Genomic DNA, 17,913 nt, shown 5'->3' with positions numbered 1-17,913 from the left:
CCCTGCCTCTTGCCATGAGAACATGCACGGGCTAGCCCGCTAGAGGGATGTGGTTTCTGCACAAAAAAGAGATGAATCATCCCAGGAGAGGCAATCCTAGAGCAGTCAGCTTCCAGTGAGTCAGTCAGAGATGGCAACTGGCTGAGTGAGCCCACCTGAGGTTCTCCAAGTCCAGCCCTGGAGATCTGCAGAACTTTCCAAGCAACCTGTGGACTGGTAAGGAATAATAATATGGCTGCTGTTGGCCATTAAGGGTTAGTTTTTTATGCCGCAGTAGTCAGCTGATAGATGGTGCAGGCAGAAAACAATCTGTGCCGCTTTTGTGGATTATTTCTGTTTTTGAGGGAGGTGCTAGTTCCTGTTCACATTCATGTTCACTTTCAAACAATAGAAGACCGCCACCTACTGTCCAACATGAGAACTGCTGTGTATTGGTTTATTGTGATTTCAGATCCACTTGTTTGTGGCTTCCATGAATTTATGGACGAATTTGTTTACTTTGGGGAGGCAGGGTCAGAACGATATCATCAAAATTGTGCTACCACTTGTTTATTAGCACGAACAAATGGCAGAGGGACTGTGATGTAATGGACATTTAAACCTTAAATAACAAGAACTCGTGAAGACTTACAGAGAGTGCTTGGTCTCAGCAAGGTTACTTTTTGCTGATCTAAATAGCTCTCTGAAGACCTTGGAACTGATTAGGAAAAATTCTGAGATGCCCTAAAATTAAGTGACATAAGGGCTGGATTATGGGACAGGAATAAGACAGAGACAAGGGAAATAAATCAGTCAACAGCCACAGGCTGTAGCTAACCAGAGACCCCACGTTCCTGGATGAAATCATTTGAACAATTACCTAGAAGGCCCAGAACACTGCATCCTTCTTACACATGAACACTGCCCGACCATCACCAACAACCGATCCACGAGCCTTCTTTCCGGACTAACCCACTGTCTACAGACTTTCCTGTTTTGGGTTAACCCACCTTCCTTATCTGTAGCCAGTGTGAATTTAAGAACTTTCTTTCCTGGAGATCCCTTATAAATGTGCCCTATTTCTTGCGTCTGGTGCACAGGATGTTTCTGTTAACTGGTCTTGCTGGCTGGAGAAGCAGAAGCTTCCTGTCCCAGGACTCAGCCCTTATCTCGCTGTATCTGTAAAGGTTCCGTCAACCCTTTTGTTTCAGAAATCTCTCTGGCTCTAGAGTTTCTGATTCGTCAGGGCCTTAGCTCCTGCTGTGGCAAGGCGACTCCTTGCAGGCAGTGGTGAAATGCACAGTGGCCCCAGGAAGGAGATCATCTTGCCTGCCAACACCAGCTCCTTTCTTCTACCGACACCGTGTAGCAACAAGGACTTCTGATCTGTGCTGGCCGCTGGACGTCAGCTCTGGGTTGGCTAAGCCAGCCTGACTGAACCACCTTGCAGGCAGGTTCGCCTGAGCTGGATTTGGACTTGCTCTCTTTCATCTCCCCTTTGCCTGGAACAATCGTGTAATTAATCTACCACTGGTTCAGAGCATGTTATTTCTTTATTGACTCATTAGGAGTCATTCTCCTGTATGCCATGGGCTTGAGAAATATTATTGTAAAGCGTAATTCCCACAGTGAACCTGTGTTAAATGAATTACCAACAAAGACAATCTCATTCTCCAAGCACAATTCGCCACAAACAAAACATGAACCGTCTCTGTTCAGTAAAGTGTCCAGAACAGTGTAATAATCAAAATGTCAACTCCTTTAAGTATCAAAGTTCCTCCTCTCTCCTGCCTGAGAACTGTGTTGGGCCCTGAGGCCTGTGCTGGGAGAGGGGCATGCGGTTGGCTCCTCCGAACCTGCCCAGCTCCTGCCTCAGCTCCTCGAGGCGTGGGTGGGAGGGAGAAACTAGAGGTGTGTGGCGGGCGCAGCTCCACTCCCACACCCTTGCCCAGTCGGCCCTGGCAGCACTTCCAGCCTGGCTCCCTTTCTTGTGGAAGCCTTCTGTGCACTTCTCGGCCCTTCTCCCACCAGGAGCCTCCAGTACAATCCCCGTAATGGGTACAGTGCCTATTTTTAAAAATACATTTTCATGCATGTATAGAGAAGCAAATTAGATCGCAACCCTTGTGACACGTTTTCACAAGGTGAGCACATTGTATGGCCACCCCCAGACGGGGAGCTGGAACACGATGAGGAGCGTACGGACCCTGCATTTCCTCTTTGTTGCTAACCACCCTTGTCCCCATTTTAACTGCTAACCCCACAGATAAGCAACTGAACCGCTTTTCTCTGATAAACCTGGTTGGCTTTTCAAGGACAGGAAGTCCTCTGCTAGCTTTCAGCTGATCAGTTTACCCCAACATATGCAAACAAAATCCACTGTTTCCAGGGTGATAAATTTTCTTGTTTCCTTTGTTTCCTGACTCAGTCCACCACTTGTGCACTTAAATGTGAACAAACAAATAATAGGCAATGTCACTGAGCGGTGATCAAAGGAATATCTCTGAGTTATTTTTTTTGACAAATAACTACTCCTAGATGGCTTGAGAAATGAGGTAACATAGTAAAGGCAGTGGTAAAGGGCTCTAAAATATGATTACTTTTTTAACCATAAAGATTAGTTATTCTTAATCTAGTCACATATGGTTTTTACGTTTCTTTAAAATTTCCAAGCACTTAGGGAAATTTAATTTATTTCTTAGATAATGTGAGATCAATAAAACATTCTCTATTATTTCCACTTCTACCAGAAATCATGTTAAGCATGAATTGTTAAATTCCTTTTAAATATTTTAATCAGTGACATAAAAATGGATCAGCTTTAACCATGATCCATCCTTAGTTTCAACATTTTTTAGGATTTTGCAACAAAGAGGGGAATAAAAATGATTCAAAGCGGGACATCTCATTTGTTGCAAACACTGCTGGGTTCGAGATTCCAACACACTTTTAGAAGGTTGGGATGGTTTAATGGACCAATGAGCAAGTCTAACAATGGTATCAAATTGCATTTTTTTTCTGCTTGAGGGGATCTTTTTACAAATTCTGTATCTATTGAGGCACTACCAAGGGGAAGAACAATATGACCACTGGCCTTATTTATTGGTACACAAGCTTATACCAGTTTGTAATCATACAACTGTATCTTTCTCTGGAGATCATCCATTGCTTTATTCCCAAAAAGATTTCTCAGATTTCTAAGTCTCCAAATAGAAATACTTGGAAAGTCCCAAAGAAAAACAACATAGACAAAAACTATTCTCCAAGTCAGTTTATATGATTCATCAAAATCACCTCCTTGAAATACATAGAAACATAATATAGACAATGCTACATCTAATATTTAGATGTAGCATTTAATATATCTAGCATTTAATGTATCTTTAAGCAGGAGAATCTATGTTTTTCTATGTCCTAGTCAAATAAATAATCTTACATATTAGCATTGCTTTCCCCGAAATAAATATTTTCAGAGCTTTGGGGTACATCTGATATGTGAATCACAAATTTCTGTCCATCACTTAGGGTGATGAGGGCTTCTTGTCTGACAGGAAGGATGAGCTTTGCACTGCTTCCTGTGGCCTCGTCTTCCAACAATACCTGGATGAGCTGCAAGGGGGAAATGTTTTAAAAAGAAAAGAGAAAGTTATACTTATTCCCACCATGTCCTTGCCCTTGGCCCTTGGCCTTGGCCTTGGCCCTAAACAGGTAGCTTGTGCATTTACTCCTACTACATGAGGTCCTAATTTCTCAGGGGAATGCTTAGGGTTTGGTGATGACTTCATGGATGGGATCTCAACCTCAGCATCGTGCAAGAGAGAGGGGCCGTGTTGGGGAGGGGAGCAGGTGTGCTCTCTTTCGGAAAAGGAATGAGGGATGTGCAGTTGTTTGCGACTGAGATCAAACCAACATCCCCCCCTAAAGACCTGGGTGAGCGAGCATCAGCTGGGAAGATCAAGGGAGGCCTGTGAGGGGTCCGAGGGTCTCTGTGTGGCTGGGATGCTCATCCCTTCAGCTGCCTTCAAGATGGACACCTGTTCTGCAGTCCTGGCGGTTCTGAGCTGACTCAGTTGCTGATATTCCCACAGAGACCCTCCCTCTACCCTCCTTCAAATGTACCTGTCCATAAGTAGATAAGGGGAAAAACTTGTGAAAACAGTCATTGATCTGTAATAGATTTGAGGGATTGGCAGTTTCTGGTGTCAGCTTAAGTGCCAGCTCTCAGAGAGGTCATCTGACCTGCCTGAGCAAGTCTCCCGTCAGAGAAAGGCTAGTAGACCGTCCTCCCTTAGCTCCCAGGGTCCTCGGGGGATCGGCAAATCCTTGGAAAGGATCACTTTCAAACGGAAAGACATGTATTTTCTTGGTTTGATTTCATCAATCACCACTCCCACCCCCATAAGCTAGTCTATTTTGACAAAGATGTGCACAAGATAACTTCAGGCACAAGGTTAATGAAAATATACTTCTCACCCTTTCTTCCTAAATTTGACATTTACCATCACCACCCAATGAAGAGATGATTTTCCTCTCTCAAAAAGTCACCTGTACCACCCTCTCTGTAGATGAAGAGTCTTTTATTAGAAATAGATTTTGCCATGCTTTAATCCTTGAGTCTCACCTGAAGTGAAAACTGTGTAGTATGTTTTTAAAAAGAATATTCCTTATTTTGTATCAGTATGATTTTTTACTTTCTTCTTAAACACGCCTTGGCATCTTACTATTCTGAAGGTTGCTGGAGTGTAGAAGAGTGACAGATGGGTATGGCGATCGGGGATGCAGACCTCAGTTGGTCCCACAGGTACGGGTAGCACTCAGTTGTTCAAGGGATGAGGCTGCCACAGACCTCCGGCTGAGTGGGGTGTTAACTCATGGTAGGTGAGTGCAGCTGGGACACGGGGCATGTGTTTTTTGTTGATGATGAGTGCAAGCACTGAATAATGAGTGCAATGACAATTGAGCAGAACTTCTTGGTGTTGGATTGTGTAAGCATTAGCACTGATTCAGCAGGCAGGCACAAACAGAGGCAGGTCTAATTAACCTCTGATGCACAGTACTTCAGATTATCTGACATTCATCTGCCTGTATTGCTTTATTGTATAGTTCAATGAAGTATTTAATATCTCCTCTGTTATTTCCACCAATTAAATATGGATCAAACCCCAGTGCTGAACTTTGGAGCTGCGAGGAGATTGGGTATAGAGAGTGTGATGGAAGGTGCTCAGACTAGGAGGTTTTATTGGGGAAATAATGGGCATTTACGGTTATGGGCACTAACTAGGTCCTAAGAATTTTTACAATGATTACCTTATTTAAACCTCATTCCATTCCTATGGAATTAGATGTTATTATTATTATTAAATATTATTCTTCCCATTTTGTAGATAAGGAAACTGAGGAACAAGTAAATCAGGCAACTTGCCCAAGGTTCTCAGCAAAGAAGGTGGAAGACAGGGAATTGGAGCCCAGGAAGTTATGTCTCAGAACTGCCCACATACTATGTCATCAGACTTGAAGATACTTTAATTATTTCCAATTCCCTGCTTTTGGAGTGAAAGTACTTTTTAGTACCCTCTGGGGGGAGAGAGGGCGCTAGGGAAGGACAGTTTTGGAAGTGCATCTGTGGAGTCTGAATCCCTGTCCTGCCGATTATTCTCGAGGTGACCTTGGGAACATTGCTTGACTCGTCGGGAGCCTCAGCCATCCTCTCTGTGAAGTGGGGGCAATGGTAGTCCATCTCACCGGTGGCTGGAAGGCTGTACTTACATGCCCAGCACAGGGAGGTCATTAGTGTCTGCTTTCCACTTGTTTCCATCTGTGGTTGAAGAGGAAAAATTGGCTGCCAGTCACCATGGTGACCAGGGGGCATGTCCAATGGCCCACTGTCCTAGCTCTCACCCAGCCAGGAGTGGAGAGCTTATGGGGACTCACTATGTTCTAAGAATCTTGCACACTTAGAGCTGAGCATCCAGCACAAATGCTTATCCTGTTAGGGCCCCACAGTGTACTTAGAGAAGCTTCCCACAGGCCTGCCCTTGCAGGGCCCTGTTACCAGGAGGGGTACACTCTCCAGGGAAGCTTCCCACAGGCCTGCCCTTGCAGGGCCCTGTTACCAGGAGGGATACACTCTCCAGAGGTCAGGGAGCAGCAGAGACATCGCCTTGGGCACAGCCTGGCCAACCGGTCCCTTCTGCAGATGTAACTGGGCCTTCCCTCTGCCAACAGCCCTGGCACACCAGCCCTAACTGTCCCCCCCTGTTCCTCTTCTAAGGAGGCCCAGCCCCCCAAGCCCCCACCACTGGGGCCCCGACTGGGGGCCAGCATTTCCCTATTTCACAGCTCATCGGTCACATCTGCTTCACGTTCACATTCACAGAGGAAGTGAATTTCTTATTTATAGACCCAGGTCTAAATCTACTGCACCAAGAGCCTAGAGGCAGCTGGATGTAGGAATTTACTACTGCGAGGCAAGAAAACAAAGATGAAATACGGACAGAATTTGCGAGCCTGAGAGATACATGTCCTCTGTTTCTGCTCATCTTAGTTTTGTCTAGCCCGGTGTCTCCTCTGAGTAATGCTCGGTAATAGTTTGTATGTTGTCTACGCTCTGGAGAACTCGGAATGAGGGTTTTTCCAAAAGAAAGGTCCCTGGGAGGTTCTGTATTCTGAGGACTGTAGGGCATGAACACTTTCAGGCTGTGACTCATTTCCATGGCGGTGACCACTAACCCAGGCTGTGGACAACATCCTGCCATCATCATCTCCTACTAAGCATAACCCCTCATGTGAAAAAGGGGGACTTGCGGGTGCAAAGGAAATACTATGTGATGTGGCTAAACTTCCAAACATGTATACACAAGTTTTAGAATTAGTTCTAAGACAATAGTTGTAAAGATTTTATTGTAAACTAGCAGCCCACTCTACACTCCTGGCCCCTGCCCCTGCCCCCTGCTTCAGTGGAGGAATTTCAGTTGCTTCCTGCATCAGTCTGGCAGTTTTTCCTGGTGTTCAGGCCCTGTCTCTGACCTCTCCAGCCTGGGGGCATGGACCACCTTCCTCTGACCTGGTGTTGCAGGAGAAGAATGGACTCATCATGCCAGCCAGCGCTCCAATCTCTATTGCACTAACTACTTGCTGTGTGACTTTGTGCAAGTCACGTAGCTTCTCTGGGTCTCAGTTTCCTCATCCCTACATGAAAATGATAAGAGAGATACTATGCAGGATTGTATGGCTCCAAGGTAAATTATATGGAGGATGTATAGTAGGTGCTAGACAGCTAGCAATTCTTATTTTTTAAATCTTTCAAGATGTACCCCATTTCCATCTTTTCAAAGTCCTTTCTATTCAGACTATTCAGTGTTTGCCAGAGACATTTTCTGTGCATACCACTCAGTATATCAGCTCGTGGTGATCTTTTGCTCAATTAGTCTAATCATGCCAGATAAGCTCAGGGAAAGCATGAACCAGGCCATCCAAATATTCCACACCTGTAACTGTGCCAGGCACAAACCAATGCCTGATGCATCCGAGCTGACCAGCGATCAATGGATGAACTGTTATCATCACCTTGGGCAAAAGCACTTAAAGCAAAGATGGCTCTGGGGTTCTTCAGAGTCGTTTGGACAAGATCATCTTTATGGGTTTCCTAGCCACTTGGTCATTCTTATTTCCTGTGAAAAAAACTGTGCAGAAGTTGGGGTCCTGGGTCTGTACCTTATTGTCCATGGCAGTGTTCACGAGGAAGCCCAGGACCCTGAGGACCACACTGTTCACACCCACAGGGCTTCAGCTCTGGCCCGTGGGTTTCAGTGTCCCCTGGTGCAGATCCACACCCGGGCTTTCATGTCCCTGAGCTGGTGAAGCATCTGGAGGTCGGGAAAGTGCCTGGTCTGGCTGGACAAGAGACTGGTCATCCGGTAGCATCTCCTTGTGACTTCCCGTGTCATCTTCCTCCTCCTCCTCTATGCATGACTGAAGTATATGAATCACGTATTCCAAAAGCAGCAAATGAAACAGATGCCAGGAGCCTAGATTTATAGAACAACCAAAAATGAATAATTACATAGACAGATGGAGAAATAAACAGATCTAACTGTGAACTAACAATGTTTCTAGGACTGTTAACTCCTGTGTGCAAGAGCCTCACTCCTCTAGCTGACCCGGAGGGGCTCTGGGCAGGGCCCATCACTCATGCAGTATTCCATGCCCAGAGGACCCCAGCAAGATGGCTTTTGGACAGATAGTGCAGAGAGCTAAATAATCTGAGCCATGACAGGGAACTTAAAACCCATACAGTGTGAGATGGGAGAGAAACAAATCCTGCAGAGAAATGGGTGCTACTCCCAGAGCTGGAGAATGTGTCCCTTGGCCCCCCATGGTTGGCACATAGCATAGTAAGGGTTGGGGAGGGAGGAGATGCGGAAGCAGAGTGCAGAAGGGACCTGACTGCTGATTGGCGATGCTGGGAATGCAGTGCTGCTCCCCTCCTGCAGCCTGTGTAGCTGCATTTCCTGGTGAGGGATGTGGGTAAGGGAAGTGGCTGGTGCTCCGCACCAAAAGGCCTTCTCTCACGTGGGCCCCCAAGGGCTGTCACCGGAGAGACCATGTAGGGGAGACAGGAGGGCATGTGACAGCTGAACAGTCTGTGTCCTTGATCCTCCAGAAAAGAAAAGGACAGTTAATGTTCTGCCAAGAAGCAGAGGGAGAGATCTGGCCTATTATAATTGCTAAAAGATAATTTTTTAATGAGGATGAAACCACAATTCTTATACAGATACATAATGGACACGTGCCAAACATTCCATGTAACTCATTAACTAATGAGGGAACTAGTAAGATGTTGCACATGGTTCAAAGGAGAATTCAAAGGACAACATAGACAGTAAAGAAAGCTGACAATATGAGTAGATGCAAAATGGATCTCTCAGGGCTCTAGTCCATTGCATCCACCTGACACAGCCAGTTTGCGTATCTGTGGAGAATCATTTGTATTAAAATCAGTTTGATGTAATTTATAGAGTTATAAAATAATTCAGACAGTGAAAGGTGGAGATAATTGATAAAGGTATATTTTGCTTATTTCAAAGCTGTTTGTGGGTTTCAAGTAATTTTTTTGTCAATTTCAAAGCCTTACACAATGTTCATTATTCCTTGACAATGCAGTGAGAGATACTGGCTCTGTGGGATGGTCTGACCTGCTCTGGCATAAGTCCAACCACCAACTCCTGGCTTATTTAACCTTATGAAACCATGGTTTCATGTGAAGAGGAAAAACTACTGGTGTTAATACTTTGACTTCAGATAGAGGTCCAAAGAGGGTGGACGGGGAAAAGTAACAATTACAGGGCCTGATTCCTTCCCATGGTTGCTCATGAACGCTGCTGTATCACTTTGCTGTGGAAAAGCATTAGCATAACACAGAGTCATTTTGGACTTTATTAAAGGGGAGAGCCTCACTGCAAATGGGTGTCACCTATATGGCAGCTTATAGAAGCAACCCTCAAAAGAGCTCCGAAGTACCCCCGCTGTTTTGAGAGAAATCTTCTGCATCCGTGGATGTTTTGTTGCCCTTGTCTAGCTTGGATTAATACTTAGTCTATAGGCACAGACCTGATCATCTATATTTGCCCTCTTTCAGCACTAAATTATGTTTTCTACCTTTATCTTGCATCTACCTACCACTTCAGCATTTTATTTAAAAAAAATAATAATAATAAGGGATAAATGTGGGATTCACCTATAAATCATGTATAAAAATCAAACGAATCATATCTGACTTGATTATAGTTCATGATGCATGATCAAAACCGAAAGTTTCTGTGATATGACTGCCCTTGCACTGTTCACCATGTAAGAACTTATTCACTATGTAAGAACTTATTCACCATGTAAGAACTTGTTCGTTATGCTTCAGAAGATTGGAGACTGTTGAGAAATAGGCTTGGGGTTGATTAATGACTGTGCATTGAGTCCCCTATACAGAATTTTATTGTCGTTAACAACCATTTGATCAATAAATATGAGAGATGCCCTCTCAAAAAAAAAAATGAATCCTAAAATATGTCTTGGGCAGCAGCTCTAATGTTTCTAAAGTACATTTCTCAATAACTAACCAAGCAATATTATGCTTTATTTGTATTCTTAAAAGTCTGTATAGTACTTTGTCTTCTGCACAAGAGTACATTTAGTATATAGAATAAGTTCATAATGATCTATCAATATTAATAATAACTGGGGAGGTTCTACACCTTTATATTAATGTTTATAAATATTAAATTAAGAATTTTGTAACCTGGAAGATCTGTTTTTACATAATGAAGTGCTACAAAGTAATAAAACTAACTTTCAGCTGATTCAGAGGTAACATAATATTTTCTCTAAATAAATATTTTGTATCAAAAAAAAAAAGAGCTCCAAAGTGTTTGCAAAGCAGATCTAGAATGGGGTTTGTCTTTTAGGCCTTGTTCTGCCCACCTGCTGTGAGGGCACCTGGCAGCTCTCTGGAGTAGGGGTTCTCACTCTGATTAGTGTGGAAGTTCATAGAGAAGAGAAACGTCTGTCCACAGCTGTGTGCTCAGCATCCAGGAAAGGTTCCTGGGACTTTGTAGGGACACACTCAAGATCTGTTGAAATGAATGATCCTTTCTACGAGGCTGAAGGGCTTCCTGGTGAATTTCCTTTCCTACAACTCTTCTGTGCCGCGTCTGCCCCACAGATATGTCAGATGGCACCTTCCCTGACAGAGAAAGACCATCTGTTTGACCAGTAAGTTTGCAAAATGGATATTGCTTCACTCTTTCCACCATCTGCATACAATGGTTATTTCTGGAATTTAAATATGAGTGCCCCAAAGAACCCATTTTTTTTCTCCATCTGTTCCCTTGGTGCTTTCCTCAAAATATCCCAAAGCATACAATTTGAAGACAACAATGCGTCCAGCAGTGACGGATTTGGCCAGAAAAGCACGGTCCAACTGTTTGATGGGCTACCTGTTGCCATTAAAAAAAAGATTAGCAAGGTTTTGTATGGTTTTCTGTGTCCCTGTTGTATTTTATGTAAGAAGGTTGAAAGTAGGTGACTGGATTCTACATGGCAATGTGGAATATACTTATGCTATAAAAACATTTTTTAAAGGCAGACTGCGAAATGGCTGGTGTTCTCTGACTCACCAAAACTGTCTCTGTGGCACAGGGTCAGGGCTCTGCTCATGGTGGTGAGAAGGAAATTCCATCTCAGCTGGAAGCTGGCAGCCAGTTTGATAAACTCCTCTTTGCTTATGCTTGGATATTAAATTTTTGTGAAAAAAAATGCTGCAGTTTATGATGAAATCAAGAAGAGCATGTTTTCAAATGCATACATTTGTCATGCATAGACATTTTCAAGTGGCACAATGAAAAGGAAAAATAAGGTGAGGACAGAGACAGGGGCACCCTGTCCTATTCCTGGTCTTGCTCCATCACCTGTGGACTTGGTGAGCCTGGCAGAACACTTTGAAGGCAGTGGAAGGAGGTAGGAAATTGGTTTACATTTTTTTAAATCCCACACAATTTTTAAAAAGAGGGTCACTTGGGAAGCATGACATAAACAGGGCAGGGCAGCCTCACTGAAATCCATGTGGCAGCTGCCATGGAGGGGTGGCAGGCCATTTGACATCTGCTGAGTCTGATGTTGTGAAAAAGTGGCCCAGAATCCCATAGCAATGTGAAAAAAATTGGTGTTGATTTTGGAAAGCACGGAGCTGGCCACGGTGCTGTGTCAATCAGCGGAGGACCGAAAGGTCCCACCTGTGTGTCCAGTGGAGCCAAGGTCATTCACCTGACAGCCTGAGTGGCACTAAACTGGGTACCACGAGGTGCCTCTACAAGCAGACTAAAAAACTCCCCATCTAGACTGAGCCTTGGGCCACACTTCAAATGAATTACAGACCAGTGGAGTCATTCGCATTTCACATGCTCGTGCTGGAATGAATGCCCCCCAAGCCTCTCCTGAGTCTCATCACCTGCGTGTGGACCACCCACTGACTCAGCCACAAGTCTCTGAAGAAGAGATGCTGAGACTAGCTAGAAAGGAGGAATGGCCTTCCTCATCTTTGCTTCTCTGCCCTTCTGCTCCACTGACAGCCCTGACATACGGAAGGGCTGCCCTGCACTGTGGGTGGCAAGGTGTCCTTCCCAGGCAGAGCTCCTGGTCTCCTGGGCTGGTGTTTCTGACCCTGAAATGGGGCTCTTGGCAGGAAGCCTGGCATTCAACAAACACAAGAGCATTTTCTAACAGTCTGGAGAGAAGTAGCTCAGGCCATTAGAAGTAGCTCCCTGCACGATTAGACGTGAACCATAAATATCACTGGGCCTGCCCTTCGCTTACCACCAGTGTGTTTCAGGTTCTACACTGAGAAATTACTCCGGGGCTCAAACTGCACGAGAACCACAGGAAAGAAACCCATGCACAGGTAAATGTTTCCTCTGCGAGCACATGCCAGATTGCTAACCACCGAAGCCATTAGTAATCCCCGACAAGCCCAAGGGTTTGCATTTTAACAGTCTGAGTATTTTATTGACAATAGTCTGTTTTTTATCAGTCAAGCTGTTTTACAGAAACAAGCCCTTCAAAGGCACGCAGTTAGAAAAATACCGTTTTTCTAACATGCCTTGTTTGTGAAGGCTGCAGATCCGATGATGCAGATGAGGGCACACAGCATGCTGCACGGTCCAAAATGCAGGGCGAGCCCAGTGGGTATTAATGGCCTCAGTGGGCTCATCCTGGTTAGGTTTGAAGCTGAGTGCGCATGCAAACCAAACAACTGAGGATCGACAGCTTCTATCAGCGACCACCTGGCAAATGAATACATCTCTGCAGCAGTGCGATTCTAGACATGTTACCACTGTTACCACGAGGGTTTGCCAAAGACCAATGAGGAAGAATAAAAACCATATAGATCCAGAATGATTATTTTCCAGAAGCAAAAAAGGGAAATAGACACCTGCCAAGGTTGGAGGGAGCTTTCAGGCTCCTTCCTGAGTTCTCTGGTTCATGTCCAGGAGGTTTGTGGCCCCTGATCCCCTGTGGTCTAGTGGACTCAGTCATTGTTTCTGCCCTTTCTCCTCACTGGGAAGACAGGGAAGGTCAGGGCCAGGTGGGGTGGGAACGGGGAGGAAAGAAAGGTGGCCCTAGCTTGTGGAGAAGCTCAAAGTCCTGCAACCAGTTCTAGGCTCTCCAAGTCCTCGTTTCTGCTCCGGAGATGTCTGCTTCTCTCTCGTGAGCATTGTCTCCCTTTCTCTGCTTATTTTAATCCTACCCACCCTTCATGTCCCAGTTTAAACCCTGCCTGCCCCATGGAAGCCTTTCCTAACTGCCTTGGCCTTCAGAGGATGATGTCTCAAGGGGCAGGAGGCCCCCAGCTGCCTTGTTTGGGTCTAAGTTTTAAGGCATAGCCCCAGCTCCCCAGCCACCGGCCCTGATGAAAGGAAAGGAGCGACACACAACAGCAATTCACCGGAGAGTTCCGCTTTATTAGGGAAAGGTGCTGGGTTATATAGGATGGGGCATAGGGTGATTGTGGTGTTACTTCTATGGGGCTGGTGGCTGTTGGCTAGGTGCTGGGATTGGGAGGGGGGCGAGAGGTGATTGGGCTTCAGGTGGCGCCGGCGGGAACCGAGGACCCCGAAAAGAAGCCGGAAGTTCGCCATCTTACTGGTGGGGACCCTTCATTCCCCCCTTTCTCCTCTATGGGTTTGTGGATGTTGCTTTCTCTCTGACTGCTTCCTGCTGAACAGGGGCAGAGAAGGGAGTGAGGGTTTGAGGATTGGGAGGAAAGGGTTGATAGGACTCCCCACAGTAAGGATGAGTAGATGTGGACTTCTTCAGGTTGGAAATCAATGAAGGTTCCCTGTAACCATAGGTTGAGGACCTGTTGATTCCAATGATGCCAAGAGGATATAGGTGTCAGGAGCCAGGCGTCTGCGGCCATTGTTTCCAGGAATAGTTTCCAGCGGAGAGAGGGGTCCATCTCAGCATGTGGTGAGGAGGTCACGTGAGGGTGAGGGGTCTTCCGTGGCCAGAAGCTGGTAGTTCCTGAGTAAAAGCTGGTTGAAAGCTTGATTAGAGATTTTTCCAACTTGGGATTTGATGAACTTTATTATACAGGGTAAGAAGAGACAGACGAGAAGAATGACTATTATGGGGCCTGCAATGGGCCAGAGCCAGGTGAGGAGGGGGTTTGTTAGTATTGAAGAGAATGGGTTGGAATTGGAAGCAGAGTGGAGGCTGGAGGCAAGGTCAGTGAGTTTGGTGATGTCAGTTTCTACAATGCCGGATTCATTGATGTAATAGCAGCACTCTTCCTGGAGGAAGACGCAGGTGCTGCCCTTCTCGGCTGTAAGCAGATCTAGGGCCCGCCGGTTTTGAAGGGTGACTTTAGCTAGCGAAGTGACCTGTCTTTGGAGAGAGGCTAGGGAATCGGCAGTGGATGTCAGGGCTCCCTCAAGTTTGGCGTCGAGATCTCTAACTGCCCATAGAGAGTGACCCAAGGCTCCTCCCAAAAACCCCACCCCAATGGCTGAGGTGATTAAAGAGATACCGACCATGATGGGAAGGAAAGCAGCCCTTTTTGTGCGCGAGTGCAAGGGAGGTTGGAGCTCAAGGAATTCTGCCATGCTGTAAAGTGTAAGCTGTGGGATTAGGGTGACGAGAATGCAGGGTGTATCGGAGTTGAGAGGTAGTGAGTTGAAAAGGCTGCCATTACACCAAAAGAAGTGTCCTGGTTGCGTAAAAGTCTTAGAGCCAGAGGTAGGGGTGTAGATAGAGAGGCAGTGAAGTGCACTGGAGGTGGGTGGAGTTGGGCCTACACAGTGGTGGATGGTGAGATTATCTGGGTATTCTGGTTCCCATAGGGGTATGTCTGCCAGGGGGTGGAGGGGTTGTCCTTCTGCATGGAAGGAGTAGTTGGAAATATTAAGGGGCACGGCGGCCAGCAGTGGGCGCTGTAGTGATGCGCACAAGAAACAATTGGCGGTGTTGAGGGTGTGGTTGAGAAAGATGGTGGTGTCTTGAATGAGCTGTAACCAAGAGTAGGAGGAATAAGAAGATGAAGAGGCGCCGTCAAGAGTTTGGATAATGACTTTTTCGGAATGTCTGATATCTGATGCAACTTGAGAGATCTGGGAGCGAGAGGGAACATACTCTCGAGAGATATGAAGGGTACCATGGGGGGTCGAGGACCCCTTGTAGTAAACTGAGGCTGTTACTCCAGCAGCCCATCGAGAGTCCCAGGGATCTGGGATTAATAAGGAGAATGAGCCGTTGGGATATTTCATGAAACGGTTGGAGGAGTAATACTGTGGGTACTGGAAGTCACCCATGTAGTGAATGGTGCAAGACCAGTAGGGGCATCCCCCGTAGGTGTCTTGCCATCGCCTGCAATAGGCTTGTCTTTGGTCATAGAGGAAGCAGAGGTAGGGAGAATAAAGGTAGCTGTAAATGAATACTTCAGTGGAGGGAGGAAAGTGGAGGTACAAAGGCTCAGAGCAGCCTTTCAGAGGGCAGTCTGATGTGGCAATGAGGGCAGTAACTTTTGTTTGATGCTGTGTGTAAGTCTGCTTGACTTTGAATCGCCATACAAAGGAGGGTGGGGCGGCAGGGAAGACAATAGGAATGAGGGAAAAAAGCGAGAGAGCAGTAAAGGAGGAAAAAGTCATGATTCAGGTATGGATGGCACAGAGGGTGCACGGGAGATGCGGAGCTTTAAGGGATCAGAGGGATGAGGCGTGGTAGAGTAGACAGCGTCTTGGGCTGTATCCGAAGGACTCTGGATTGTGACTGATGGGTCTTGGGTGTCCAGAGAAGGTGAGTCTTGGGTATTTGGTTTCAACCTGGAGATATGAATCCAAGGGGTGACAGAGTTATCAGGCAGTGAGAGCTTGGCGGCCGAGGGGGTACAGAGAATAACTGGGTGTGGACCTTCCCATTTCGGGGTGAGAGAGGGCTGATCTTCTGGTGGCTTATAAAACACTAGTTGGCCGGGCTGTAAGACAGGAGGATTTTGGGAGGCGGATGGATCAGGAAGGAGCCAATCTTGATATTTCCACAATTCAGTGCGGAGGAGAGAGAGTAGTGGAAGGGCTATATTGGGAGGAATTGGTCCTTTGTGGGAAGGGAGCCCCGGGGGTAGAATCGGGCGGCCGTACATGATTTCAAAGGGTGACAAGAAGGAAGGTTTCTTTGGGAGGGCTCGAATGCGGAGTAGAGCTAAGGGAAGTAAGCGAACCCAGTCAAGGTGTAGTTCTAGAGATAGTTTGGTCAGGATGTCTTTTAGAGTCCTATTGGCTCTTTCTACTTTTCCTGAAGCTTGTGGTCAATAAGGACAATGTAAATGCCAGGGGAGTGAGAGCGACTTGGAGAGGTTTTGGATAATTTGGGCAGTGAACTCAGGGCCGTTATCTGATTGGAGGGAAGTGGGCATCCCGAACCTAGGAAAGATCTGGGTGAGGAGGATAGAGGCAACTACGGATGCTCGTTTGTTAGTGGTGGGGAAAGCTTCGACCCATCCTGAAAATGTATCTACTAGCACGAGTAGGTATCTGGTACGTCATACAGGGGGCATGTTTGTGAAGTCTATTTGCCAATCTGCAGCGGGGACATTACCCCTTGCTTGATGAGCTGGGAAGGGTCGGGCTTTGAGGGGGGTATTAGGGTTAGTGCGTTGGCAGATGGTGCACTTGCAGGTGATTTGGTTAAGTAGGGTTTTGTCTTCAGGAGAAAGAGGAAAAAAAGATTGTAAAAAATGGATTAAGGATTGGGGGCTGGGATGGAACAGGTCATGTAAGAGGCGGAAGAGAGACTCTTTGTCCTGAGAGCAGAGGGCGTCTTGTGATAAGGCTAAAACTGCAAGGGCAGACGGATTGTTGTCTGGTGCGTTTTCTGATAGGGCAACTGACCGGGCTACTCTGTCGGCCTTGTTGTTACCTCTTGCAATGGGGGAGTCATCTTTTTGATGTGATTTGCAGTGGACTATGCCTAGTCGGTGTGGGAGTTGTGAAGCCTCTAAAAGTTTAGTAATTAAGGCTGAATTAGTTATGGAATTCCCTTTTGTGGTGAGGAGGCCTCGTTCTTTCCATACTGCCGCGTGGGACAAGAGAATGTGGAATACGTACTTGGAGTCAGTGTACAATGTGAGAGACGTGTCCCGGGCCAGAGTGCAAGCTCTGGTGGCTGCAATGAGTTCAGCCTGCTGATTGGTTGTACCAGGGGGTAGGGCTCGTGCTTCAATGACACTTCGAGGGAGACTACTGCATATCCTGAGTAGTGGATGCCCTCATGTTTAAAGGAGGACCCATCAGTAAACCAGATGAGGTCGGAGTGTGAGAGGGCTCCTTCGGAGATCGTGGAGTGGCACGGAAGGAAGTTGTGAAGGGCTTCCAGGCAATCATGCGAGGGAGTATGAGGAGAGTAGGCCAGAGGAAGAAGAGTGGCCGGATTTAAGGGCGGGCAGGGGAGGAAAGAAATGTTTGGATTTTGGAGGAAAGAGGACAGTAAGGTCAGGAGTCTGGAGAGGGGGAGAGTCTGTAAACTTTTGTAGGTTAAGAGATCTTTTAGGTGATGTGGGGACAGAATGGTAAGGGGCGCTCCGAATGTTAGTTTGTGAGCTTCTTTCTGCAAGAGCTGTCCAGCGGCTAATGCCTGTAGGCAGGGGGCCCATCCCCGAACTGTGGGGTCTAATTGCTTGGAGAGATAAGCTACTGGGGCAAAGGATGGGCCATAATATTGGCCTAGGACTCCTAGAGCTTGACTGGACCTCTCATGAATGTATAATGAGAAGGGTTTTGACAAATCAGGGAGATGGAGAGCTGGAGCTTTTACAAGGGCTTGACGGAGCTTAATGAAGGAGTGTCGGGGTGAGGATGATAATGGTTCTTCAGGGGGGCCCTTGCTGAGGTCGTA

General features: G+C 46.4%; 1 protein-coding gene across 1 annotated transcript in view; it reads right to left on the bottom strand.

The window, feature by feature from the left end:
• Positions 1 to 3,411: 3,411 nt before the first annotated feature.
• LOC108403796 (regulatory factor X8) overlaps positions 3,412 to 17,913 on the bottom strand; it is a 59,543-nt gene continuing 45,041 nt past the window's right edge. The window contains 4 exon segments of the mRNA XM_073215015.1: positions 3,412 to 3,588; positions 7,693 to 8,006; positions 11,148 to 11,257; positions 11,794 to 11,885. Coding sequence (XP_073071116.1) covers positions 3,412 to 3,588; positions 7,693 to 8,006; positions 11,148 to 11,257; positions 11,794 to 11,885 — 693 coding nt within the window.

This window comes from Manis javanica, chromosome 1 (genome assembly GCF_040802235.1).
Source record: "Manis javanica isolate MJ-LG chromosome 1, MJ_LKY, whole genome shotgun sequence".
Lineage (NCBI taxonomy): Eukaryota > Metazoa > Chordata > Mammalia > Pholidota > Manidae > Manis > Manis javanica.
Note: the sequence above shows the minus strand (reverse complement) of the source record. Positions and strands in the feature narration are given on the sequence as shown.